This window comes from Anas platyrhynchos, chromosome 2 (genome assembly GCF_047663525.1).
Source record: "Anas platyrhynchos isolate ZD024472 breed Pekin duck chromosome 2, IASCAAS_PekinDuck_T2T, whole genome shotgun sequence".
Taxonomy (NCBI): Eukaryota; Metazoa; Chordata; class Aves; order Anseriformes; family Anatidae; genus Anas; species Anas platyrhynchos.
Window position 1 is genome coordinate 114,508,105 of NC_092588.1, and position 27,996 is coordinate 114,536,100.

General features: G+C 38.4%; 1 protein-coding gene across 1 annotated transcript; it reads left to right on the forward strand.

Moving 5' to 3' along the window:
- The first annotated feature begins 173 nt into the window (after positions 1–173).
- NPHP3 (nephrocystin 3) lies at positions 174–27,553 on the forward strand. The gene is made up of 27 exons (XM_038174287.2): positions 174–947; positions 1,259–1,384; positions 2,507–2,657; positions 4,174–4,326; positions 5,610–5,743; positions 5,972–6,132; positions 7,958–8,105; positions 8,668–8,742; positions 9,269–9,448; positions 10,775–10,878; positions 11,293–11,407; positions 12,278–12,421; positions 12,980–13,077; positions 13,546–13,648; positions 14,248–14,330; positions 15,348–15,486; positions 16,300–16,464; positions 17,141–17,238; positions 18,047–18,169; positions 18,573–18,762; positions 18,903–19,144; positions 20,320–20,395; positions 21,360–21,487; positions 23,641–23,881; positions 25,620–25,745; positions 26,250–26,365; positions 26,575–27,553. The coding sequence occupies exons 1-27, from the start codon at positions 600–602 to the stop codon at positions 26,753–26,755; spliced, it is 3,948 nt and encodes a 1,315-aa protein (XP_038030215.1). The 5' UTR covers positions 174–599; the 3' UTR covers positions 26,756–27,553.
- The last annotated feature ends 443 nt before the right edge of the window (positions 27,554–27,996 follow it).

Consider the following 27,996-nt stretch of genomic DNA (forward strand, 5'->3'; position numbering starts at 1 on the left):
GACCCCGTGAGGTGGCATACTTTGGGGAGAAAATGGAAAATTTTCGCTGGCTTTTTGTCACAGCCTGGCGGCTTCGGGGTTCGCGAGGCTTCCCTGAGGAACGCTAAAATGGCGGCAGGGCGACCGGGAGGGCTTGTGGTGCCCGGGGCACAGCCGGCACATTACTGCTCCTTGTGACCATCGTCGGAGATGTGCCTTTCCAGCCCTCCTTCCCCATGAAGGGAACACACACCCTCCCGGCGTTACTTTTCCGCTGAGCTCTTTTATTTTGAGGCAAAACCTGAAAATCACCCACATTTCCTCAAAGCTCCCAGCTCCCTGCCCACGCCACCGCCAGCCTCCCCCCCCCTCCACTGATCGGGACGGGACGGGAAGGAGGGAGGGAAAGAAAAAGGGAGGCGGCCCTTGTGGCGGCTTCCTCCCTCCCTCCCTTCCTCCGGCCGCCGCCAGGAGCCAGCCATGGCCCCGGGGCTGGGCGGGCTCCGCGGCTCGGCGGGGCCGGGGGAGCGCTGAGGGGCTGGGGGGGCCGGGGTTAGGACAGCGGAGCGGCCACCTCCGGGAGCGGCGCCTCCTCCCCGGGTTAACCCGAGGGGTTCTCCATGGGGACGGCGTCGTCGCTGGTGAGCCCGGCGGGCGGCGTCGGGGAGGTGATCGAGGACACGTACGGCGGCGGCGAGGCCTGCGAGATCCCGGTGGAGGTGAAGCCCAAAGCCCGGCTGCTGCGCGGCTCCCTGCGGCGGGTCGGGGGCTCGCGGCCCGGCGGCTTGATCGGGGCCAGCTTCAAGTCGACCGCCTCGGTGCAGGAGCTGGAGTGCGTGGCCGAGTACGAGCGCCTGAAGAAGGAGTACGAGATCTTCCGCGTCAGCAAGAACAACGAGGTGGCCTCCATGGTGAAGAAGGAGGCCAAGCTGGACAGGGAGAACAAGCGGCTGCGCGCCGAGCTGCAGGTAGCCTCCCGCTGCCTCCTCACCCTGCTTCACGGGAGAGCTGTGGCGAGGAGTGCGATGGTTTTCCCTTCCCGAGGAAGGCAGGGTGCTGGGGAGGTGGCACATGGCCTCACGCCACCCTGGTGAGCCGTCAAGGTGTGGCCAAGGTGCGGCTCTAGGGTCAGGGCCGAGCTCTGCATCTCCTCTGCCTCACGGACAGCTGGAGGGTGCTGGCTTGGTGCTGTCCCGTTTGGGAATGTTTTTGACAAGCTGAGGCTTTTTCTTGGCTCTTCCGCACTCTCAGACAAAAACACTGTGTTAAATGTTTTCAGGCACTTCAGAAAACTTACCAGAAAATACTCAGAGAGAAAGAATGCGCGTTAGAAGCGAAATACCAAGCCATGGAGAGAGCTGCAACGTTCGAACATGATCGAGACAAGGTCAAAAGGCAGTTTAAGGTATGGCTTGACTTTTCCTTCCCTGGCAAAATGATCAAAAAAAAAATAAAGATACTACTTGGTCACGTTCCCCAAATGAACTCCTTTCCAACAGCTTTTACGAGGACCTTTCCGTCTTAAAAAGATTGCAGTATCGTGGTCGTAGCTGCTTATTTCCTTCAAAATAACCTTACTTCCCTGTAAAACAGAGAAAAAATAGAAAACAACCTTTTACATGCTAAAAAGAATATTCAGTGGTGCATTTTCAGCTAAATTCCTGTATTATTTCAACACAGATTCTTGCAATTTTGATACCTGACAGTGACAGGAAAATGTGTGCCACAGACAGACATGTGCTGAAGGAACATACAGAGAGTTTTATTATTTCTCAATGCATATTTGTATTTAGCATTTTAAGGCTTTTAGGTTACATTGAAGAGACGTGTATTGGTGCATCTATTTTGGCTGCTAGAAAGGCCAAGCTGATGCTCTGCTTTTCCCTTGCTGCAGGTGGTGATGTTTTCACCATCCAAAGCAGGGCAATAGGCCTTGGTTTTGCACTGTTTTAAGCTTCTTGATATCTTTAACAGGTGTTCATATTTAGCAGATACATAAAAAGAGATTTTTTTTGACTTCATTTAAGAAATTGAGACTTGAAGAGGATTTCATCTCCTTGTATTTAAATCTAGGTTCTTGTTTTCTTCCCCTTACGATGACAGTATTTTAAAAACAGGACTGCTAGAGATATTTGATTGTGTTCTATTTTTGGAAAAAAATACAAAGGAACCTTTGAAAAAAATTACTACTTGTAGTGATTTTGAAGACACTAAACTTTAAAAGGTCAAGAAAGTTACTTGCCATTTTTAATGAGCTTCCCATACTAATGCAGACTCTTAACATTCAGAACAGTATGCTAGGCTTAAAAATTGTAGGAATTTAAAATTAGATATTTTAAACTATGCTTTCTGCTCATTTATAGACTTATGTTTATTGTTCACATTTCTGTGCTTTTCCCTGCTAAAACAATGCTACAGAGTTATTTTTCTAATTGAGAACACATAATAGGAATTCAGGAACATGATACTGAATTTCAAAAGATTTATGGTGTGTATTTCAATCTTATGTTTTTTTTTCCACTTGTAGATTTTTAGAGAAACTAAAGAAAATGAGATTCAAGACTTACTGAGGGCAAAACGAGAGCTAGAAGCAAAACTTCAGAGACTTCAGGCCCAGGGAATCCAAGTGTTTGATCCTGAAGAGTCTGATTCTGATGACAATTGTACAGATGTTACAGGTAAGAATTTCATCCCTAGCATTTTGTGTCGAAACATGACTGAAGTCTGTGAATAGTAAAGCAGAAGGCTTACTATTTATCTTCTGTTTATTAATCCAGCTTGAAAAGCAACATAAAATATTTCCAAGGATAAAAGCCTTTACAAACCTAGTTTATACTGTGAGAAAACCCGATTTTCTGGTCTTATGCATGAATCAGTGGAGAAAATAGAGCACTGTCTAGACAGACTGATTTGGTGTTTTGTTTTTTTTTTTTTTTTCTAAATCGTTCTTTGAACAATTCTGAGTTTTGTAGTCTCTTCCAAACTTTTTTGAGCTTTCTTATTCTAGATCTGAGAGATTATGTTCGAAAGGATCCAGAAGAGCACAACTGAAACCAGAGGGAATCTTAGACTTAAAACCATGGATGAAGAAGTATCCCAATCTCTGCTACTGTACTTTTCAAAGTAGCAGAGTTAGATATTTAACAAACATGAACTGACCAAAAGAGTGATTTCATTGAAGAATTTTTTGGAAGGGAAACTCTAGCAAACTTTATGATGTAAAAGGCAAAGCATTGTATATTCTATAAGAGGTATTTGATAATATAGGACGGATTCAGATAGGTATGTGATCACTTATGTGGCGTTGTATCTGATTCAAAATTGAGCAGTAAGTGTAGCAGGCAGTTAACATCTTGACACTGTTAAGGATGGCTACCATTTACTTCTTGCACCATGAAGGGTTACTGAGGAAACCCTGCAATCAAGTGCTGTTGCATAACATGTGTGTTGCTTACTGAGATATATCAACAATCACATCTTGTCAGCAATATTAATAAGTGATGTTTAAAACCAGAAACTTTTCAAAATGCACTGATTGTCTCCTTGCATAGTAATTGTCCATCTGATGACCTGTAGTGGTACAGATAATCTTTTATATATATTTTTGGCCTTTTGTGTTGAATTCATTTTTGAATTCATGCTGCTTATGTTTCTGTAAGTCTTTCATTTTCACAATTTTCTCCACTAAAGATTATTTGGCAGAAGTGTAATCCAGGTGTTTCATGAAGAGATGCTGCAAAAGTTGTCTCACATGGCACAGAAAATGTATTTAAATCCTGACCTAGAGCCTCTTTGCATTCTTTCAGCTCTAGAACATTCCTGAACAAAAGCTGTCAATTTTGTGATGTGTATAAATGACTGCAGCAATACTATGAACTGTTTTACTGATTTGTAATCCAAGTCAGCATTTGAACCCAATAGATGTGAGCAATCCAAGTAATAACAAGTAATAGCAAATAACCACATCCTTTATGAGGATGGTTTCCCAATAACTTTAGACAAACACTCATTTAGAACTACAGAACATGGGGATGTGAGCAAATCTGATAAAGGAGAAAAAAAAAAAGATCAGTAGCATGTGACAGTAGATTTCAGATTTCAGCTGCAATACTTAAGAGGGATTACTTACCTTTTTAAATGATAATTAAGAGGGGTTTTGTTTGTTTGTCTTTCTTTTTCTTTTCCATTTTTTAGCTGCTGGGGCACAATCTGAATATTGGACTGGAGGAGCCTTGGGAAGCGAGCCATCCATGGGTAGTATGATGCAGCTTCAGCAGTCTTTCAGAGGGCCTGAATTTGCTCATAGCTCCATAGATGTTGAGGGACCATTTGCAAATATAAACAGAGGTAACTAATAGTGGCCTGTTTTGCTGGGATTGTATGCGCTTATGGCATTTTTTCTGTCCATTCTTAGATAATTTGACTAAAGGATTATTTGGGAAGCTCCTTTGCAAAAATAAAAGGAATCTGTAGTTGTACATGCCACGTTGCGTTTAATGTATGTAACTACAACATGTGCAGTAGTGATTTTAGCAAACAGCAGTGAACAGTGCCTATTTGTGAATAAACCAAATACTTTTTTCTTTATGTTGATTAAGGAAGATACATGTAGTTACCTCTTCCAGTGTCTGCAGGGATTCTTTTTTCCAGTTTGATTCAATTTTTCAACTTCCTGAGTGTGAATGTTACATTGGTATTAGCATAGACTATATTTCTGTTTTCTTGCTGGATTTTGCGTAGTTTTTGACTCTGATTAGGGTGCTGTTCATTTAAATCTGGTTGCAAGGCCAAGATGTATGCTTTGTTACATGAATCACTGATAGATATTTTGTTATCGATAATTGTTGCTTTTGAACTTTGTTTCCCAAACTGCCTATTGTAAACGGGGTTCAGGTTCTCTATTTTCCCCCACTGTTGTCCTGGTGTGGAATCCCTCGTGTTTTGCTGTTCCTCCCTTTTTTCTTCAGTCCTTCAAGCACTGATTCAGACATCTCTGCCTGCAAAGTGGTAGGGGAGGGTCTACTCTGTGATGGTGACAGCTTCTTATACTAGACCTTCCCTTGTCCCAGGTGGTACTGAAAGGGAAGCCTATTCTTGGCTTGAAAGAATGATCAACCACAAAATGGAGAGCCTAAGAAAGTTTTAAAATTCATGACTTCTGTAGGGAATTGACGTACAGTACAAATATAGAAGGCTATTGACTTTATCTCAAGAAGAGGCACTTCCCATAATGTTTTACTGTCGTTAATTAACATGGTCTAATTGGGATACATGTAGATCTGAGGAAAAAAAAAAAACTTTGATTATAAGTGTTTTTATTTCTGCATATTTTATCTATTTTACAGCTATTGACTAGATTTTTGTACGTACATTTCATAAATGCTATCTTAAATGAAATATTTTAATGATAATACACGTTTAACAATATTGCTTTGCCGCATTATCAAATGGCATTATCAGATGGTATGTGTTTTCTAAATTCAATTTTTTAAAAATAAAAATAGAGTAAAAATGTTACTACTATTTTAAATAAAATGTAGTATTAATAATGTTAAGAGGTGATGACTTATCCATCATCCAGTGTAATCAGATGTGGAAATCTCTGGACTTTTTTTTTTTTTTATTGGCAGATGACTGGGATGCTGCTGTCGCCAGTTTATTGCAGGTTACTCCTCTGTTTTCTCACTCTCTGTGGAGTAACACAGTAAGATGTTTTATTATTAATACTGATGAGACTCAACCAGAAGTGGAGATCTTCATTAGAGTGAGTACCTCACAAACCTTTTGTTTCCACTGGGATACTTATTCAGAAATTTGTCCAATATTTCTTGAAAGCTCTAGTAGCTGTACCCTAATTTCAGTGAATTCAGAGAAAGTCTTTTCAAGGACTTCAGGGGAAGAAACTGCATAGAGGAAAAAAAAAAATGTTTATCTAGTAGGTCCTTGCTGCTATACGGATTTAGTAATAAAGCAGTTTCAAATTTGCTTTCAGAACTACTCACCAAAACTTCAAAGAACCTGTGAGACAATGGGCTACTTCTTTCAAGTTGTTCATTTTCCAGCAGAAAATGAAAATCATTTTAAGGATGTAAGAAAATGGGAAATTGAAAAAAGTTCATTAGTCATTTTGCTCCTACATCTAACTTTGCCGAGGTAAGTATTTTCCAGACTGGTAAAGTAAATGGAAACTGGTAATTTATGCAGAGTGCATAGCTTATTAGAATGTATGAGATCCTTTTCTCAGTACATTTCCAAAGATATTATCTCCTAAATGATACTCCTTCAAACTTTAGGTTTACTAGCGCACACAGTTGAAAGAACACAGTTTGGTCATTTGCTTTTTCCTATATCTTTAGATTCTGTTAAAATTCAGCATGAAAGATGCCTTCATAATAAGGAAATGCTTTGCTTTCCAAGATCAGCTCTCTGCTGTTCCCTCACACAGCTGGCATGAATGTCTTCAGTGTTTTTCATTTACGTATTTATCCTTACACGTGCCTTGATTTTACTCTGTCACACATTATTTTCTATCTCTGTCACCTTTTTGGACTAATTTCATGGCTCTTCTTCGTGGTACCTTATGCTAGCTTTCTTCAATTTAATTTACTAATTTAATTTACTAAACTCATGATGTTTTAAGACACACGGTGGTGCAATGTTTTCTGTTTGCTTGGTAAGTTATGGCCTAACCTTCTAGAAGAAGAAATTTAAATTGCTAAATGAAAAACACTGAACTGAAGATATTTTTAGAATTGTGTTTCTATGGTGTATTTGGGAATTTAGCCAGAGTTTGGTTTTGATGGTTTTGATGTTTGTTTTTTTTTTTCCTCTGAAAAAAGAGATTAGAAAACATAAACATTAGGGATCATGGAATAGTCATTCCAAAACATCTGTATGAAAGTATAAATCTGTAAATACTGGTATGCACTAAGTTTCATATTTGGGGTAGATTTTGAACTCTGGGGATTTCACAGCTGTTGCATTATTAACTAGACCTACTGTTTCTGTAAGTAAAACATGTTTCCCCAGAGAACTAAAGGCTGGCTTAAGCACTAATAGGTAAGATTTATAGCAGTGGAGTGCATGAGGGAACAGCAAGGTACCACAGATGATTTTGATTTGTTTTCTTAGAGGAATTGGGCTAGAACTGCCATACGTTTATGCTCTGACAAAGAGTGTCTGCTGCTGAGGACCCATTGCTCCTCAAGGGGACACTGTTGCCAAATAACCCAGTGGTATGTGTGTGGGTCACAAGTGTTTAAAAAAAAATCTGCCAACAGTATTCACTCACTTATTTCTCTTACAAAATCTCTGATGAAGCTCATGGTGCTCATATGAGGAAAATAAGAAAAAGACAGAGAAACCCTCTCTGCTACTGTCAGCATCCCCAAGTTGTATAGTTCCTTTTGTGGAACAGCAATAGATTGCTGGGTGTGATATCCATGGAATCAATTGTTTCACACATATTAGGTGCTTTTGAGATGGGAGGAGTTTAATTCTGCTTTTCAACTACTGTATACTAAGAAACTGTCCCATGTCTCACAAACTCTACAGGACCTTTCCTTGTAATGTATATTCTTTCTTCAAAGAATAGAACAGCCTTCAAAGAAGTAACAGCAAAACGTATATATGATGCTTGTTAATCATGCATGATTCCGTGTTCTTTCCTTGCAAGACAATTATTTTTCACTCTGCTTATCGGTATGACAGGAAGATCAGCTTTTAATTTACAAAGCATTAACCAAAGAATTAATAGTTTTAATATTTATAGTGTAAGTAGCATACATTTTTCATGTAACTGCTCTTTGCTTCAGGGTTTATCTTAAGTTCTCGGATGAAATATTTGGTCGTCCTTGTTGTAAATAGATATGACTTTTGAATTAGATTTTGCAGTGAAACCCACCTTCGGAGCTTGTGTTGATTGAGCTATTTACTACAGCAGTGTAATATAGCACAAGAATGCTGATTTCCAATCTAGTTGTTTGTTGGAGGACTGTGAAGAAGCCTTCTTGAAAAATCCCGAAGAAAAACCCCGTCTGATATACCACAGAATGGATGATGATGGAGTCAGCTCAGGCTCAGTGCAGCAGTTAATTGAGCAAATTTCTTGTGTGAACAAAGCAAAGGTACGGTATTTTAAAGGCTGTTGAATTTTGAAAGGCTTACTTTCTTGCTGTAACTAAGATCAAGTGCTAGTAGTCCCAGATAACTTGGAGAAATTTCGTTATGCTTATTGCTTTGAATACTCATTATATGAGCAGGATGAATCTGAAATTTATGAAGATTGTGAAATTTTCATTAGTGGGGAAAAAAAATCCCACTGCTTTTTTACTGAAAAAAAGTCCTTGTGTTATAGGGGTGGAATTTCTGATCTATATTTAGCCATGTAAATGGCAAAGGTATTTATCTAAGGTCCCTCTCCAGACATTGAAGAGAAGCATACCTCTAGAGAGATTCCTTATAGGCATCAGATCTGGTTTTGACTGTTATCTCTCCCTGTGGAGGGGACTGTTAAGAACAGCTGAGACTAAATGTGTAACTTTTTAATGCTTAGGTAAAGTGAATCCTACCTAAGGAGTACAATAGAATGGAATTTAAATGTGTTGCAAAAAGCTTTTGTTGGAAGTCCTAAATATTGTTCCCAGTTAGATTCAGAGTTGCTTCAAGCATTATCACTTACCTTTTCAGATGATTGATCATGTGGGAGGTGTGGAGGAAGGAACACACAAAATCTATACTTGCGTAGAAAAGATAATTAAACAGGTAGGGTACCTGATGCATTTCATCTTTTTCTGCTCCTTCTCTGATTTATGATCTCAGATACTGTCAATGATTGCTATATGCTGCTTCAGTGTAACTCAAAGGGTCTTCTTGTGTTTTATCATTCATACCTAGTGAGTAAGGAAAACTTAAAGTGGGGAAAAAATGTCCTGAACTGAGCAGTGCTTTTATGAACAGGAGAAACAACAGAGCAAGGGATCTAGTGTTGGGCTAAATTCTTTAACATGATGTTCCATATCCTGGGATAATGAAAGATCACATAAGTGATTCTCAGTATCCTTCCCTATTGTGAGTTGCTTCCACTTAGAGAAGACTAAAACCAGTGTATTGAGACCCGTGTATTTAGAGTTCACTTGGATTCATCAAATAGACCCTTTAGTTATCTTGTCTGCCAGCATGAAAGAGAACGAGCATATTGGACACACTGGCATTGAGAATAATGCTATATGTGCCCGTACTTCTAAGTTTTATAGTTGTAGTTGTTTAAATGGAATTTTCTTTTACTCAGGATATATTGGGCTGTGAAATGACAGAACCAGAAGGCAAAGATTTGGGTAATAAGGAAGAGTCCACTGCTCCTGAAGAAGAAGTTTTTGGTGATGTCTTGTGGGATGCACACGATGAACAAGAACAGATGGAAGCTTTCCAGCAGGCCTCTAATTCAACATGTGAGCTGGGATTCGAAAAAGTAGGTATACTGGAAGTGAATATGGATGAAGAGAAAGCCATCACTTGTTTCCATCTCTTGTGAGGCAAGATGTAGTACTATTAAAGTTGTGTCTGAGAGCCTCCTAGGGGCTGCTACTCCTTAGGCTAGAAGAAGACATATGTCTTACGTAGATGGCATATTTATTTTCTGGGAGAGATGCCAGTTTGCCTCTTGTTGAATGGTATTGATGAAGAAGTAGTTTTTGTTTCTACGCTGAGGAAAAGCACCATAATGTTGTGCCAGAAATAGTGTCCTCCTGCTAGACTTTGTGTGTCAATAGGAAAAGCTCTGAATGTCTTTTTTTTGAAGGAAATTGGAGCTCTGTCTTTACACCTGGAGTTAGGCTTTCTGCAGATGGCTAATGAAAAATTTAACCTCATCGTACAACCATGCATACGTGAGAATAACATCAGAAAGTTAAAAGTAAAGAGCTGCTGGATAAGTCAGTGTAAAATAACTTTTTTGAAACTTTAAAGTATGGGGGTGCCAAGAACAGGTGTAAACATAGAGAAAGTGTAATGAGTGTAGGAAGAAAAAACATTGAAGTGGTCATGGAAAGTGATATCACAGCTAAATTGGGCAATATTGATGGTATGATGTAATGTAAGGATGCAGTTTCTGTGTTAGTGTGTTATTAGGATCCCTATGTTACATGCACATCTTACTCTTTTTTTTCACTGCTCATATATTAACAAGGGGTTGGAGGATTGCGCCATCTTTACTATACTAGAACAGTAAAACGGAATGCTAAAAGAAAAGATATGTATGTGTATCTTAATGTGCCGCCACTTCTTGTTTGCAGACAAAATATTTCTCCTAAGTGAATGAAGGGTGTGTGGGTTTTTTCTTGATTTGTTTTGTGTGTGTATGTGTGTGTGTGCACACACTTCGCAGCTTCATAATGTCATGGCAGATGCAAAGTATGAAGGCTTTGTCCTGAGAAACATATCCAGTGCAGTAGAGTAGATGGGACATGGTGTGTGTGGGGGAAAGCCTGAATTAACATAGCACCCAAATACTTAACTTTATTAATTTCAGTTTGGTTTATTAGCACTGAAAGTTCTTATTAACTCAAGTTTTGGAAAAAATGTTCATATACTTTACATTTTCTTCAAAAGAGATAATTTTTGTGGTTTGTTTCATTAAAAAATTTCTTTCAATTTATAGTGTATTATATTTTAGTGTTTATTACCTTTCTTTAATAAACTTGTACATACATTTAGTGTTTAGATAGTTTACAATAACAAGCAGTATATTTTTTCCTTAAACAATGAAGTATTTGTAATGGTTGTGTCTCTTTTACAGTATTTTGAACGACTGAATGACCTGGTAGCAGCACCAGCTCCAATTCCACCTCTGCTTGTATCAGGAGGACCAGGTTCTGGGAAATCTCTCCTTCTGTCAAAATGGTAGTGCAACTTTTTTTTTACTGAAATAAAGGGAAGGAAAGATCAGATTCAATAATTTATCATAGGAATGCTTTTTATGGTCACTTGTAGACTGTGATAGGATTGCTGCCATTAAAATAAATTGATAGTGCCATTACTTCTAACAAGCTCAGTATCATGTGACTATTCATTGCCATGAAAGCCATTTGTTAATGGCTAGCAATACTGGGGAGAGCAAAAATGGAAACAGATAAAAGATTCAATTATAGCTCAGAAAACATCTACCCAATTCTGTGAATTAAATGCTGATCACCTCTTCTAGCTCAGACGTTCTACCCCTTTGGCAAAATTGATAGCTTTTGAGTTATATGTGCAGAAATATAGTCTGTTAGGTTTGTTTGTTTGTTTGTTTTTCTTTTTTGCTTTTCTCTTTAGGATTCAGCTGCAACAGAAACATTCACCAAACACTCTAATTCTTTACCACTTTGTTGGGAGGCCCATGTCTACCAGTTCAGAATCTGCATTGATAATTAAACGCCTTACTTTGAAGGTATGCTACATAATAACATGCCCTGCATTGCATGATGCCTTGGAAAGTGACATTGTCTTCGTATGTCTAAAGAAAAACTTCTACAGGTTTTTCTACATCCATTAGGGGTAATGAAAGTGTAAGGCATTATAGAAGGAGGGAATCTGATCCTACACACTGAGCGAAGATCCCTTAAATTGCATCTCTGCGACATTCGTAATAGTTATGCTTGAAGTGACCAATCTTGATGGCTTATAAAGCCATATAAGCTTCTCCCAAACTTTTTTTTCCCATCTGGCTGATGAAAGAGGCAGCTGTTTTCTGTTCTATGTGTTTAGAAACCTGAGGCTGTATTTGCCAGTTGGCATGGTATCGGTCCTAGACTAGTCTCTGTAAATAGTTATTTTTACACTGTGTTAGATCTGCAGAATATATGTAAATATATGTGGGATGTATGGAAATAAAGGAGGAGTATTTTTCTGCTAGGGTCTGAGCTTTGTTTTTCCTCCACATGGTGGCAGAAAGGACCTCACAGGACTAAAACCTTTAGATAAATGAAATCAATTGTGTGTTCCTTGTAATTTTCTCATGGATTTCAGAAGTCTGCCTCTTTTAAGCTGTGCAGCTTTTAAGTCCTTTTAAGTCTCCAGATCCCTTGTCCATTTTGTAAATTCTAGTTCTCTCTCTAGAATATATGCAGTGAGTTCAATAAATATTATTTGTAGAAAGCCAGCAAATGCAGAACATAAAGTAGAAAAGAATCCTGTGTAAATTTGACTAGAATTATCCCAAGAGTGCGCTAATTTTTTCTCTTGTGTCTATAAGCCTTTCTTCGACTCTGTTAATTGATTTTTAAGGTAGAATTTGTTATGTATGTTTGCAATTCTGCAGCTTATGCAACATTCCTGGTTAGTGTCACCGCTGACCTTGGATCCAGCTAAACTTCTGGAAGAATTTCCCCGTTGGCTGGAGAAACTTTCTGCACGCCATCAGGGCAGCATAATTATAATTATTGATTCTATTGACCAAATACAGGTATGTTTTCAAAATACTTGTCATTTGTCAGTCCAAAATAAACTTGCACTACTGTAATAAGTTATAAGCTATATCTATGTAACAGAAATATTAATGTTTGCTTTACTGTGAAGAGCACATGTAAAAATAATATGCAATAAGTGCAGATGAGTTAAAATAGTTTTATAGGTGAAATTTGTATTGTATGGATGTTTTTTGTTTGTTTGCTTGTTTTTAATTTTATTTGCCTGAACACCTTTATTTTTGAGTAGCCCAGGTACATTATTTATGCAGATATAAGTAGCTCACAGCAACAAACTGGGCCTGTAAATTGCCCAGTTTTTATGAGGTGAACACTTTAACAATAGTATTTTGTCTGCTTTATTTAATGTTCAGTTGTGCTGATAAGTATTAATGGATCGTTTAGTACTGTTTCAAGAATCAGATTGTGAACAATTTGTAAGAACACTGGAGAATTCAATACTCCATTCTCTGAGCTGTGCAATTAATGAAACCTATCAACTCCTGGCATTTGTTTTGAACAACTCTTGTATTAAATAATCAAAATTTGTTTTTAAGCAAGCTGAAAAGCATATGAAATGGCTGATAGATCCTCTGCCAGTGAATGTGAGAGTGATTGTATCAGTGAACGTAGAAACATGTCCACAGGCTTGGAGGTATGTTACATTTCTGAGATGTTTCACAATAGCCTTGCTTAAAATAATTACAGTTACTAGTTTAAGAGCAAATGGTCAGACTTATTAAGGCCTGGAGATGTAATCAATAGATAAGGTTTTGCAACTATTGTGGACGAGGAAAGCTTCTCTGTTGCAATTGCAGCTTTTACCTGTTGGGAAACCAGATTTTTGTTTTACTCAGAGGGACCTACCCACGTGACTTTATGTGAGAGGATCAGTCACGTGCACATCAAGAACTGCAATACTGTGTTGTAGATCCAGAAAAACGCTAGAAGTTGAAATTTGGCTTGTGATGACTAGAATTTCTTAGTAGCAGGGAATAAGTTCAATTACTGGTTGGGTATCAGTCTTTAAAAAGCCACAGAACTTTGATGTCGTTTTTTTTTCTTCTCCTTTTGTGTGTTATTTAATAAGGTCTGAATATAATTTTGTTCTCTTTTACCAAAGGTTGTGGCCCACTCTTCATCTTGATCCACTGAATTCCAAAGATGTTAAATCTCTCATTAGTGCAGAATGTAACTCTGCGAATGTTAAATTGACTAAAGAGCAGGTATGTCTCTTGTAGTTCTTCTGAAGTACCTAACTCCGGTATAACTTTTAATGAAAACATGGAAAGATGAAATAAGTACAGCTGCCAGGAGAAAGTATTCTGTTTAATTAACTAAATAGTACTGTTCAGCATACATCTTGACTTTTTTTTTTTTTCCCCTCATGGCTCATAGCACTGAAGCACAGATGGAACAGTGTAAATTATTAACAGGAAAACTGTACAGTCACGCACATTTGCTGTAAACATTTTCATTTTAGAATCATGAAAGGTTTAGTATTGCATAATAATGTAACACTGGCTAGGTAGTGGAAAAGTATTTTACCTCGTTGCTTTGAAAACTAATGCCCTGTGGTAGTTCTCGTTTTTAGAAATGTAATGTGTAGATGCTAACTCTTTTACTCCTAAGTTGGAAGGGAAACTTTAGCTTGTATTATGGCTAGTAAATCACGAAGTATTTTGTGCACTAGTTTCATGTCATACTCTTCAGATTTTATAGGTAGAAGCATATCTAAAACATCTATTTTCTTGTCAAATGATGAACTTTGTATTGGTGTGGTTAATTTTATCTGAGCTCACAGATTTTGTTTAAAATCTTGTAGGAGAAGAAGCTTGAGAGACATTGTCGTTCTGCCACAACTTGCAATGCTTTGTATGTCACTCTTTTGGGCAAAACCATTGCTTGGTAGGTACAGATGATTCTGCAGTTATGCGCATCACTAGTTTAGAAGTTTGCAAGTAGGTTTGGTAGTATTTTGGAGTACATTCATTTAATATAGAGTGAATCCTGTTAAGAAAAAACAGGAGAGCAGTGTATGAAGTTTTCCCCCTTGACTGACTGGGGAATGCAATGGGAGGAAAGATCAGAGAGTAAATAATCTCTGCCATTTTGATAAGAAGTGAATTCAGATAGCTCTGACTTCAGCTCTTCTGTTTTTCTTCTATTTTTCTATTGTTTTGGTTTCTAACTATATCAGTTACTTAAATGCTTTTTAGTGGCATTTGGAGAATGTTGGTAATGTTTCATTAAATGGTTTAATTCGGGTCTGCTGTATTTACTGATGTACCAGATAGTTTGCCTCATAAATTTTAAGGCTGAAAGGGAGTTCAGCAATTGTTTAGTTTAACATCCTGCGTATGGTATTTTGCTGTGTAATTTCTGCTGTGGAGAAAATTAATCTTCCCTCTTGTGCAACAGAATACTTTTAAGTGTGTTGGCTTAGTATTAACCTAGACTTCACCTTGTTGAGAAGGCTTCATTTCTAATTTAGAGACTCACAGAAGATCATAATTTACTCTGGGTGATTTTCTTTCTTTTTTGTTTCTGTTTTGTGTTCTAGAATGCTTAATTGATCTTGAAAACATGCTTTGTAAGTGCATTAGGTGAAACAGCAACGTGAGGTTTTATCTGTATCCAACCTGGTGTTCTTACTCTGTGCTCCTGCTGGAGGAAAGAACACTGCAACATACTTTTTCTTGAAAATAGAAATGTTGCAGTTACTTAGAAAAATAAGAGAATGTGATGGCAGGTGGCTTAAGAAATTCACCTCTTTTGGTCTTAATCTTGCCTGGTGCTTTGTACCTTAGAAACCCAATAGAAAATTTGGAGCATTTTTGATGTAGAGCTCTTTGATAGTTTCAGTTCATGATGCTCAGTGAAATATAATATGCTAAACCACGTCCTTTTTGTCCATCTGCTCAGTGTTGGAAGTACAGGAAATATTGATGAAACCCTTCAACAGTGTTTCCAATGCCAAGACACAGTGTCCTTGTACAGGCTTGTTCTGAGATCAATTCAAGAATCATTGCGGAATGATAAGGAGAAAGGTCTTCTGAGAGAGGTAAGCAGAGAATGATTTCTACAGGAAATATATATTCTTTCCTGTAAAGAGTTTTTCTTAGATTGAAAGCAAATACTAATTTAGATTAGTTCATATGTATGATTCAGAGGTTATGTCATTATTAATTAGACAGGAAATTGTATTAATCTAATTTTATGTATTGCATAAGTACAGAACACCTGACTTCTCTGTGTTAAACTTAAACTAGATCATTATCTCAGAACAAAACAGAACTTCTCCACTATGATGTGATGTAGAATCAGCCCTTCCTTTGGTCCCCTGAACCAGTGATTAACTACATTAAGCTAGTAAATCTAATCAAAGTATGGTATCTTGTGAATATAGGGCACAGCTTATTAGATTTTTGATTCCTCTTCTTGCTTCTACAGAATTTCTCTGTTTAGTGGAACATTTTTTGAATTAGGACATACTCAACAATTGCAAGAAGTTCTTTGGTGTTCTCAGCATGGGACCTTCAGCATATTTTACTTGGATTGAAGTCTTTTATGATAATGGAGTTACCTTTTCTCCAAACTGTTTTAGAGGAAGATCTACGGAACCATTTGTTTGTCCCATATGTCAGTTATTTGTCCCATTTGGTGCTTTATGTGTTAGAATATTAAACTAGTAACACTGAGGATTTTTCTTTGAGGATAGAAAAGGGAAAGGATTTAAATATATATATTTTTTTCCCTTGGCGTATAAAGTTATAGATGGTAATGCACGATGTTTTTCTTTGGATTTCAGTAATCTGAGACCTGCAGCAAATACTGCTAACTAACTGTGTAAGCTATTTTTTCTGCTTTACCACAGATACTGTGTGTCATCGGTGTAAGCCACAATGGTATAAGTGAATCAGAGCTGATGGAACTTTATCCTGAACTGTCTTCTGCAGTGTTAGCCTTGCTTGTTCACAGCCTGCACAAAATGTGTTTGCTGACATATGGCTGTGGTTTGCTGAAGTTCCAGCATCTCCAGGTAATTTTTAAAATTCTAAACACGTGCAAGTGCAACTCCACCAATGCAAAAGCTTTGTACAGATTCTACTTTTGACCATATTATTGTGAATGTGGGAGGCTTTTCAATCTGTTTTTGTTCACCCAACTTTATACCTGATTACATTCAGAGTTCATTTTCCCTTTCTATCTGAGAAGTTGCTTACAAATCCTTGCCTTATGACACCCCAAGTCCCTGAGATAGCTTCTGTTATTAACTAGGTAGTCTTTCATCTGTGTTTGCTCATCAGTTTTCCTTAACTTCTGGACTGATGTTAGAATCACCTTGAAAACTACTACAGCTGTGTAACCATTATTGGTCAGTATAGTTCAGCACTTGAAAACCTGGCATTACGAGCCTTCAGAAACTTCTGACCTATCACATGTTAACTCAAGGTGTCCTGGAAAACACTAGTTCCATTAAAAACAAGCTGAATTGAGGGAAGGGATGTTACCTGAATAACCATAGCTTTGGTATAATATAAGACAATGTTTGTACTGCTTTTGGCATTGAAAGATTTTTATTATAACATGAGACTTGTTTTAACAAAAAATAATAATAATCTTGTATAGCTACCTGTGTGTTACCTGACTTAATAAGGGTGACTTACTAAACAAATGGAATGCATTCTCTTACCCACACTGATATTCTCTTCCAGGCTTGGGAGATGGTGCGATTAGAATACATGGAAGAAGGTGAAAATGTTATTTCTGCCTATAGGCAAAAACTAGTGGACTATTTCACCATGCAGCTAAGGTAGGTCATAATTCCTCAAGATGTGCTAAACTGCAGACTTTATGCCTCATGGATATTTTTGTTTCCTTTATATACCTCCTACTCAGTTTAGTAAATTATCATGGCAGTAGAACCCTACAATACCCTAATTGTCATTTGACCAGTTTATTGTTGATCTGTTGCTTTTTAATTTTGGAACAGATTGAGGACTGTAGAGGGAAATAGGCATGCCAAGAAGTTATCTTGTGATAAGATGGGGTATGAACTTATAATAAATCATTTATTTTATGGTAACTGACCCCATGTAGATTTTTAACACCTAGTAAATGCTGAGAAATTTGAGGTTGCTTGGAGCTTGAAGAGACAAGAGACTACCTTGTATTTAGCAAGCAATAAGCTGAAAGGCGTACAAGTTCATGTCCATCTTTAAAACAGATTTGCATTTACAGTCATCAGTGTGTCCCAGCTGTGGGCTACTATTTACTGCATCTCAGAGCATGCACTGTTGGGTAACAAAGCTAACAGGGCCACAGTGTGTGGGGAAAGGAGGCACAAAAGGACAGTGCTTCTGGGCTGCAATTCTGCTAGCTGACACAAATTAGCCTATGTGGGAGGGAGGAGCAGCTTCCAGTGGGGTACTGGGGATTTCCAGGGCCCTCTGAGATGAAAATAAATGAAGATGTGAAAAAACAGAGCGTATAGGTTTCATAGTACTCTGTCTGTTTAGACATTCTTGTATGGCAACTGTATACTTGCCTAGTTTTCACATCAAATTGATGAGTAGTATTAGGACTCCGAGTTCTTACTTTTATGGCTTTTCTTTCAATAGTCGAGACCGAGTGACCTGGAGAAGTGCAGATGAACTTCCCTGGCTCTTCCAACAGCAGGGTGACAAGCAAAAGCTACACAACTGTCTTTTGAATCTCTTTGTGTCCCAGAACCTTTACAAAAGGTACAAAGGTGGCCGCTGTTCTGGCGGGTATAAACATTTCAGAGGCTTTTTGTTGTTGTTGTTTTTGTCAAGCACATGAATAATTATTTCTTTGAAAATGTAAATCAGAAAATGATAGATCAAGATCGAAGGCACTTGAATAGTAGAGCCTGAAATGGTAATGCACTGGTGACCCTGTTGTTATATAAATCATGTATTTTTTTCTTTTCTCTTACAACTGGGGGTTTGGTAAAGGCATAAATACCGCTGTTGAAATGCGGCAGTCTCCATGGGCTGTCTCTGTAGACACTCCATGGCATAAAGACAAAATTCATGCATATGGCCCTATTCTTCTAACATAGCATCAGTTTGAATAGAGAGGTGTCAGAGATAAGATGAGCTTCTTATTTCCTTGTTAAAACAGGGGACATTTTGCAGAATTGCTGAGTTACTGGCAGCTGGTTGGGAAAGATAAGAGCTCTATGGCAGCTGAGTATTTTGACTCTCTGAAAGAATATGAAAAAAGCTGTGAGGGAGAGGAAAGTATGATCTGCCTGGCTGATCTTTATGAGACTCTGGGACGGTTTCTTAAGGACCTAGGTCTTCTCAGTCAGGTGAGTACATTTAGAGACTTGTAACAGCAAGGAGGCAAATTAAGCAGAGCTCAGTGTGTGCTTTCTGTTTCAGCTGTTAAATTATTGCAACATATGGGATGTTACCTGCTGCCATCATATTCTGAACTTTGTTGTTACAGGCTGTAGCTCCTTTGCAGCGGTCTCTGGAGATTCGAGAGACTGCACTGGATCCAGACCACCCAAGGGTGGCACAGTCACTGCACCAGCTAGCAGGAGTTTATGTTCAGTGGAAGAAGTTTGGGAATGCTGAACAGTTGTATAAGCAGGCACTGGAAATCTCAGAAAATGCTTATGGAGCTGAACATCCCCGGGTAGCCCGTGAACTTGATGCACTTGCCACCTTGTACCAAAAGCAGAACAAGTAAGATTGGCTACAGGGGTGGTTTTCTTTCACATAGAAGTAACTTAACAGATTTTCTTCCTGACGCCATGCTGTTTCTGTAGTTCTTTTTTAGAGTTTCATTACGCCCAATGCAGAAGTGAGCAGCCCCTCTGTATTCTTGTAGCAGCCATCCAGTAAGGGCTGACTTTTGTGCTTAGTGTTTCAACAAACTAAAAAGTTAGAGGTAAAGGAGGAGCAGGTTCTGATGAAACCAAACAGGTAAAAGTCTATGGGGCCCAACGACATGCATCCCAGGGTCCTGAGGGCACTGGCTGATGGGGTTGCCATGCCTCTCTCCATCATATTTGAAAAGTCCTGGCAGTCAGGTGAATTCTCTGGTGACTGGAAAAAGGGAAACATCACTCCCATTTTTAAAAAGGGTAGAAAGGGGGACCCAAGGAACTACAGACTGGGGTGCCTCTCCTATGTGCCTGGGAAGATCATGGAACAGATCCTCCTGGAGGCAATGTCAAAGCACATGCAGTACAAGGAGGTGACCCGGGACAGCCAGCATGGCTTCACCAAGGGCACATTGTGCCTGACCAATCTGGTGGCCTTCTAGGATGGAGTAACTGCATCATTTGACAAGGGAAGACTGGGGTGACCTCACTGCAACTTTTCAGTGCTTAAATGGGTTTATAAAAAAGATGGAAAGCAACTTTTTGCTCAGCCCAGTAATGACTGGACAATAGTAATTGTTTTAAAGTAAAAGAGGGGAGATTTAGATTAGGTGTTAGGAGGAAATTCTTTACTCAGAGGGTGGTGAGGCACTAGGACAGGTTGCCAAGAGATGCTGTGGATGCCCCATCCCTGGAGGTGTTCAGGGTCAGGCTGGATGGGCCCTGGGCAACCTGATCTAGTGGGTAGTGTCCCTGCCTATGGCTGGGGGGTTGGAACTGGGTGATCTTTAAGGTCCCTTCCAACCCAAACCATTCTGTGATCCTGTGATTGTCTGGCCCCAAGCATTTTGGATGTTCTTTATCTTGGATGTTCTTTATCTTGGACAAAAACTGTGATTTTCATTTTTATTTTTTTCCCCCACCTGCAAGATTCGTAATTTCTCTTCAGATTTGTATGCTTAAGTAACTTAGAAGCTTTCCAGAATACCCAGCTACACTTGGCATTCTTCTAACACAGTAAATAACCGTTTTCAGATATGAACAAGCTGAGCAGTTGAGGAAAAAGTCCTTCAAAATACGCCAGAAAGCAGCAAGGCGGAAAGGCAGTCTGGTAAGGAAATGTTTGATGTTTTGTGAATGTTGTGGCTCTGTTAAAAAGATGATCATGTGTGTGCAGAGCTGACAAATCTGATTCTCAAATGCTTTTGATAACTGAGGGCGTAGTTAGTGAAGTGGGTTAGCAGCTGCTTTGGTGACTGCCCTTTAAACTCCACTGGAATGGAGATGAATCAGGGCAACTGCTAAGGAGTTGAGAGGTAGAAAAGAAATAAGTGAGTATATACATATTGGGGGTGCAGAATTAATGATACATTTAGCTATCAAAATGGCAATGGGAAAAAGGTGTTCCGTGGAGATAACAGGCCTTTCTTCTACAGATACTATCGGATACAATCCTTATTGCACTGGATAATCCCAGTAACAGTATTATGTGCCATACTGAGATGTATTTACTTATTTATTTTCCCCTGTGTATTTCAGCTACAGAGTTTTTCTGGTCATTCTTGAGCTGAGGGTTTGCTTATCATGTAGAGCCTCTAGTATAAGAGTTTAGCTAGTGACCCCAGAACTCGAGTTGTAGCTTGAGCGAACATTATGAAAAGCCATAAAAATGTTGCTATTTCCACAGTGCTCAAATACAAAGGACTGTGGATAACAAGGATTTTTACTGTTTTTGTAATGAGCTCTGCTGCACAACTGTTTCTGTTAAAACTGCAAAGATCAGGACAAAGCAGAGTGTGTAACAAAGGCTGCACGCACATCTTTTGCATGTAAGCATTAGTTTGGCAGCTTGTTTTACAGAGATCCATGTGAAGCCTTGAGTTATACTTTGTAGTATTATTTAAGATAGGAGACTTGCTTGATTTTTGCTTTGAGTTTATAAACTTGAGAACAGGAATTAAGTAGGATTATCATTCTCCTTTGGCACAAACTTGTCTTCTGCTTTTCTGTCTTCAGTAAAATGCAGTAATAGTAACGGTGATTGGTTGACTTACTTTGAGTTTTGCTGTATGCAGTGTGGCTTTGCTCTCCTGCGTCAAAGAGCCCTGCAACTGGAAGAGCTCACGTTAGGCAAGGATACACCGGATAATGCTCGAACCCTCAATGAACTTGGAGTCCTCTATTACCTGCAGAATAATCTTGAGTAAGTTGTATTCACTGTGACATATCCACTGAACGTTCTCAGGGATCATACGTGAAAACAAAACGTGGAGAACTAGCATTAAGTGTAGAGACATGGTCAAATACACTTTATGGTGGTGTCCCTGACTCGTTCTACTGTTTTTCGCTCATGTTTTCTGGAGTTGATGCTATGAGCATGTATTAACAACTCAGCAAATTTCCTGCATTCAGAATTGGCGTTCCACTGTTAAATTTAACCTTAGTTGCAAATATCAGTTCTCTCTCAAAATATATGTCCTACTCTAGTCAGCTTCACTATCTTGTCACCTTCCTTTGTAGTGTTCATCCTTGAACATCAGGATTACTGGTGTTTTACACCACTTAAGTTGCCACTATTACAATAAATCATGAGTTAAGTATTTCTTCACTGTAGATGTAATCCTCAGGCTCATACTCTGCAGGCCTTTTCAGGGCAAAAGATGACAGAGCAGCATGAAGGTGCTCTAAAAGCGGGTACAGATAAGCAGGGGTGTTGAAGAAGGGGAATAAAAGATGCAGAGCAGTTCTGATTGTGTGGTTAGTGATTCTTCTCACCAGCTTCTTCAGTCCACAAAGCAGTCTATAAGGGGGTGTTGTGAGTGAATTCTAAGTAACTGTATGTCTTCCTCTCTTGAACTGAAGCTTTCTAGGAAAGGAAGAAAGTGCACAGCAAAAAAGCACAGAGTAACTTTTGGAAGTGTTCTTAGGTTCTTCCTATATCTGATGTTTAAGTTATCAGTAGCTGTTGGAAAACTACAAACAGTATATTGTAATTTGGGATCTTCATGTCCTTTAAATGCTCTGTTTTTACAGTGAAAGCCTTGGTTTTTAACCGCTGTTGGAAAAGCGTGTTTGTTTTTGTCACTTTACCCTCATAAAGTCACACAAAGTGACTGATCATAGAGGAGCACTTTCTGTCTAATCTCATACAGGATCATTTTTTATTCCATGCTGTTCATATGTAGTTCCTGTCCAACTTAACCTACTTGTAGACTAAACGTATTTCCGCTGTTTCATGGGTAAGTGAAAGTACAGTCCTCGTTCTAGAATAGGTTTAAGTCATTTTAATGGCTATTGTGCGTCTGTTCTGAATCACAGCAAGTCCAAGATCGAATTTTTTGATCATTTAGTACAGTTAGAAGGAAATCAGTGGCAGAAGGGTGTGTCACTAACAGTTGCTATGTATCACACTTCATCCTCTAGTCTTTCTGTGGAGAGAACACCTTTTGACACTTGTGTAAGAGCTTCAGAATTGAATGTATGGTTCTATGTAGGTCTTTTCCTCTCTAATGTGAAATGGATTTTTCTGATTTACTGAACTAACCCGCTGGGAATAGAGTCACACAAAATTGTGTGTTTGTCAGGATGGCAAACTACCTAGTTTTAATGGATGCTGCCAGTATTTTGTGGGGAACTACTGCAAATCCATGATGGAACAGTAGCATACTGTACTAGTGAGATGAAAGGTGTGCTTTTGATAGGGAAACACTTAAACGGTGACATTAGAGAGAGTCTTTTCCACTCTGTCGCTTCCAGTTTCTGTTATAAGAATCTATCTCATCACATATAATACACGTGATCATCTGATCATCACGTCAAGCATCTTTCCAGTCTTTTCCCTCTTTGGTATGAAAGCTACCTGCTGAACCCTGTAATATATATTACATTATTTTCAGTTACTTGAAAAACTGTGTGATGGGTTTGAACCTTTACCTAACATTCCACTATTGCTTTATCTGTGGAAGTACTGACTGCTGTGAGGAGCTGCGCAGAAGGTATAGCTTGAGTTAAAGAAACAAGCAGCTGTGGGATTAGTGTAATGTTTACTAAAATCTGCTAGACAGGGTTTTCAGTCCTGTACCAGGGAGCTCCAGTACTACATTGGAGTAATTAATTATCTCTGTCTGACATTCCTATGGTTAGCCCGCACGGCAGTGCTGTGTCTGGGATTTACAGCTCCTCACTGCTTAAATGAAACGCTGATGTGGCATTTGCTTATCCAGAAGAGAAAGTCTGTTGCCAGATGTCAGTATTTCTGCAATTTCCGAGGCTGAGTTTATTCTGTTTCAAGCAGTCACTTTAGGTTGTACAGATGTTATCAGCTTTAAAATATTGTTTAATAAACGTGCTTTGTAGGACAGCAGAGCTTTTTCTGAAGCGCTCCTTGGAAATGAGAGAAAGAGTCCTGGGTCCTGACCACCCAGACTGTGCGCAGTCTTTGAACAATCTGGCAGCCTTGTACAACGAGAAGAAGCACTATGACAAGGCAGAGGAGCTCTACGAAAAAGCTTTAGACATCAGGAGGAGAGCACTGGCTCCAGATCATCCCTCCTTGGCTTACACGGTGAAACACCTGGCAGTGCTGTACAAAAAGATGGTAAGCACAACCCTGTTACCTTTACACATTACCTGAAATAGCTAATGCCTTGCAGTGTTACAGTCTTCAGTCCAAAAAGAGTGGGCCATGGGAATTGTGTCAGCTATCAATACCCACATGCATAAAAGGTACAGTCAAGTGGCCTTAGTCTGTTCCCAAAAAGCCCGGTAGTGTTTTCAAGACACACTTTGCTTAAAGGTAAGCCATTTATGAGTAATGCCCTCAGTGTCCTGCATGCTTGGTATTCACCGTGAAGGAGAACTTCTGATCTGGTTAAAAGCTAGTGCAGTTGTTGCAGTTGGAGAAGCTCTTGCCAGCTGTATTTGAGTTCTCTACTGTCTGGTACATGATGTCCATATACAAGAGTTTAATGAGATGTGACTTGATGGGAAAATCATGTTTTGTGGTGTAGAAATAGTGATGTGTTTTTTTGTTTGGTTTTTGTTTTTTAACATGATGTCCTCAGGCTTTAGAGTATAACTGAGAATAACTTAAAAGCTCGTGATGGAGATGGTGTTTTACTTGAGGCTCATGAGGGAGACTGTACTTTCCAAATAAGCTGCATGACTAAGCCACTTCCAGCTTATGTTAATTCAGTGAAAGTAACAGTAGTCTAAACTTCTCCATGCTTCATCATTTTTTATAAATGTTTTATGAATATGTGCATGAGATGGTTTTGAATTCTGTATTCTCTGCTCACTTCAGCTTACAATTCTGAAGCTGCTAGAAACTGCAGAAGCACTCAGTATGCAGGTCTAACAGCTCTTTTCTAGTTTGAATGAGCATAAATTAAAATTCATGGTGAACTACGGACACAGGAAGAGTAGAGGAAGAAAAGGGACAAGAATCAGGTACAGAAAATGACAATTATTTATAGATAAGTATTTTTTCCAGATGAATTACTGATCATCTTTAGATTGTGGCCTGGTGATGCTTTGAAAAAAAAATAGAAAATTTGATTTGAATTTTGCAATTACAATGAACCATTATTAGATGAAAGTTTGCAGTATTAAATGCCATTGCTGTTAAATATGAGAATTCCCATTCTAATGATAAAAACCTAAGCATACTTCTGAAGTATAGCTGGTTATTGTGTGTACGTGCTGATTCAAATTGGAAGGAAAACATATTTGCTTGGAAAAATAATCTGCATGAAAACTAGTTGGAATATGTTAGGAGATTTTTAGAGAAATCAGGCTAGAAACCAAGGTCTCAGCGTGATGAATGGGAAGTGTCAGGTACTCGAAACTGGATTAAACACTGCAGCTGCTCCAAAGAACATGATGCAGCCACCACTTATCAAAGGTAAGGAAGGCAGTTACATTACCATTCCCATATCATCAGTAAATTTCAGCACTTTAGGTCTAAGAATAAGCTCTCTGCTCTCATTTATGGCAGGAGGAAGGTGTAAATGGTGCAAATTACTTGGATAAAAGTACAACTGAAAATTCTTTTTAACAGCCTTCTGAATGAGACACTTGTGGAAAGAAAATGAAATAAAAAAAGGAAGAAAGAGACATAGCTATGAAACACATTAACTGGGAGTTGAATATGCTCAGCATTTTGGAAAATATTTTGGAAAGCCCCAATAAATATTCATAGTAAATAATCTGTGCAGAATACAACTATGAATTGACTAAAGTTACAGTTTCTCCAACCTTTTCGTTTAAAAACGGTGATGGTAAAATCTTTTTTATACACTAAGACAACCAAATTGTTTTTTCTGTGTTCTCTGTAGGGAAAACTCGACAAGGCTGTTCCTCTGTATGAACTAGCTGTTGAAATTCGACAGAAATCATTTGGCCCCAAACACCCTAGTGTAGCAACTGCTTTGGTGAATCTGGCCGTTCTTTATTGTCAGATGGTAAGTTCTCCATGTATTACATGTTTATTATTCCCATCTTAGTCTTTTTTATGACTTGTACCTAAATGATACCAAAGTAACTTAATTGCATTTTAAAGAGATCTCCTTATAGGACCTACAAATGCTTAGGATCTGTTATGAAAAATTGAGGGAATCTTCTTTTAAGCAGTAGTTAAAGCTGCTTCAGATAAAATTAAGGAATTATAAGGAGTTGCATTTGGCAACTAAGAATTCTATGGCATATAGACTGAGATTTTCAGAACTGCCTAGCAAAACCAGACCCTAAATGTGAACAGACTAATGGGAATGGGATTTTCAAGTAAAAGCCAGTAGCTTTTACAGTCTCAATTATACTTCTCATATGCCAACAGCATCAAAAACACAAAGCAGCTTTTTGGTTGAATATACATGAATTTGTATCTAGGATGTGTTGATACTGTGTAGGGCAAACAAACAAAAAAATGTAATGTACTTTTGTAACAAACAACTTCTTACTACCCAAAGAAAAAGCAGACTGAAGCTTTACCTCTTTATGAACGTGCACTAAAGATTTATGAAGACAGCTTCGGCCATATGCATCCTCGTGTAGGGGAAACACTGAAAAACTTGGCTGTGTTAAGGTAAGATGATCTGGATCTGCTCTTGCCCTATAAAATCAAATTACTATAAAAGTCAGTGGATAAAATGAAACATATGGACTTGGGTATTTATTAGGAAAGTAGAGAGCCTTAATTACACTTGTTGATTGCATGGTGTGCATTTCAGTTTAAATAAAGGGTGAGACTTGTTTTATGTGTTTATTTCAACTTTGTTTTTCTCTTCTCCCAAGCTATGAAGGGGGAGATTTTGAGAAGGCAGCTGAACTTTACAAAAGAGCTATGGAAATAAAAGAAGCAGAGACTTTGTTGATAGGTGGAAAAGCAACTTCTCGACACTCATCAAGTGGAGATACATTCAGTATAAAAAGTGCATTATCACCAAATACCTTCCTGGAACCTGGACAAAGGTGATATAAACCTACTCAAAGAAAAGGCTGCTTCTATTGCTACTTTTTTAGACAAATTTTTTAGGAAAACCTATTTTTCCTGTGATAAAGTACTATTTTGGAACTTAAGACTGTCTTCATGAATGACAGGGAAACAATTTAAGCTTGAAATCCTTCTGTGTTAACTTTGCAGACGGTATGGTACGATGTCAATTTCTTCCATTGTATACAAATATGCATATAAGGTACTTGCTCAACTTACAGTTAATACCAAAAACATATGGATTTGATACCTCTTATCCTAAGAGCCAGGACTGTAACAAGATAAATTAAACCAATGGTATGTAATTTTTAGGGTAGTTCTTACTTCTATGTTATAATAGCCTGGCTTAGTGCATTTATGTGGTTTTTATTTCATCAACCTTTTTCAGAAGCTTTTAGAGTTGTTTCTAAAGTTCTAATAACTTTGAAAAAGTCAAAATACTGTTTTACCCCCACGTTTTACCTGCACTGTAATTTCAGCTTTAAGTAAATTTACATTCAAAAGACTTTTGCAAAAATAATTGGTTTCCCTTTGAAGCACATTTATCTAAATATATCATTATATACAAGTAAAGCTGCTGTCAAATCCATCTGTGTTCAATGAAAATGTTTCCTCTGAGGAAACAGAATGAAAAAGAGTACGATCTGATGCCTTGTTGTTAACCCTTTCATAGTAGTTTCACTACTTTACCTCACTGAATCCCTTCAAATACAAGAATGCTTGTATTAGAAGAAAAAACCTAGTGATAGGTTGCCATCAAATAAAAAGATGCTAATCTAATCTACCTGTTGTTGTTTTTTTTTTATTAGTAGCCTAATCATCCAGAAGCAATTTGAAGTCTGCTCTAATGTGGTATGAATCAATTTAAATACTCCGATGTGATAATACCTTTCTCTAAAGCCAGTATTATGAATTTGCAGATGTTTGAGCTAGCCTATCAGCTCTGTTCTAACATGTATAATAAAATCTTGCTCTGTTTTCCTTAACATTTCTAGTTTAAATAAACTGCTTTCTAGACCTTCCCCACTTAATGATTTCCAATTCTGAATAATTACCATTCTTCCCTTTAAGTGACTTTTCTCCATTTTTTTCCATCAGTCACAGATCTACTTTTTGGAAGAAAAATCAGTTTGTATATGTAGCAGATCCTGACCATCCACAGTCAGTTTAGCAAAGACAGTGAGGAAACAATCTGCTTTCCCTATCAGCTCAAAGAAAAAGTT

Coding starts and splice junctions, on each gene's coding strand:
- NPHP3 (XM_038174287.2), top strand. CDS start 600: ATGGGGACGGCGTCGTCGCTGGTGAGCCCGGCGGGCGGCGTCGGGGAG. Junction 8,743..9,268: donor TAGAAAAGATAATTAAACAG/GTAGGGTACCTG, acceptor TCTTTTACTCAG/GATATATTGGGCTGTGAAAT. Junction 12,422..12,979: donor ATTCTATTGACCAAATACAG/GTATGTTTTCAA, acceptor TTTGTTTTTAAG/CAAGCTGAAAAGCATATGAA.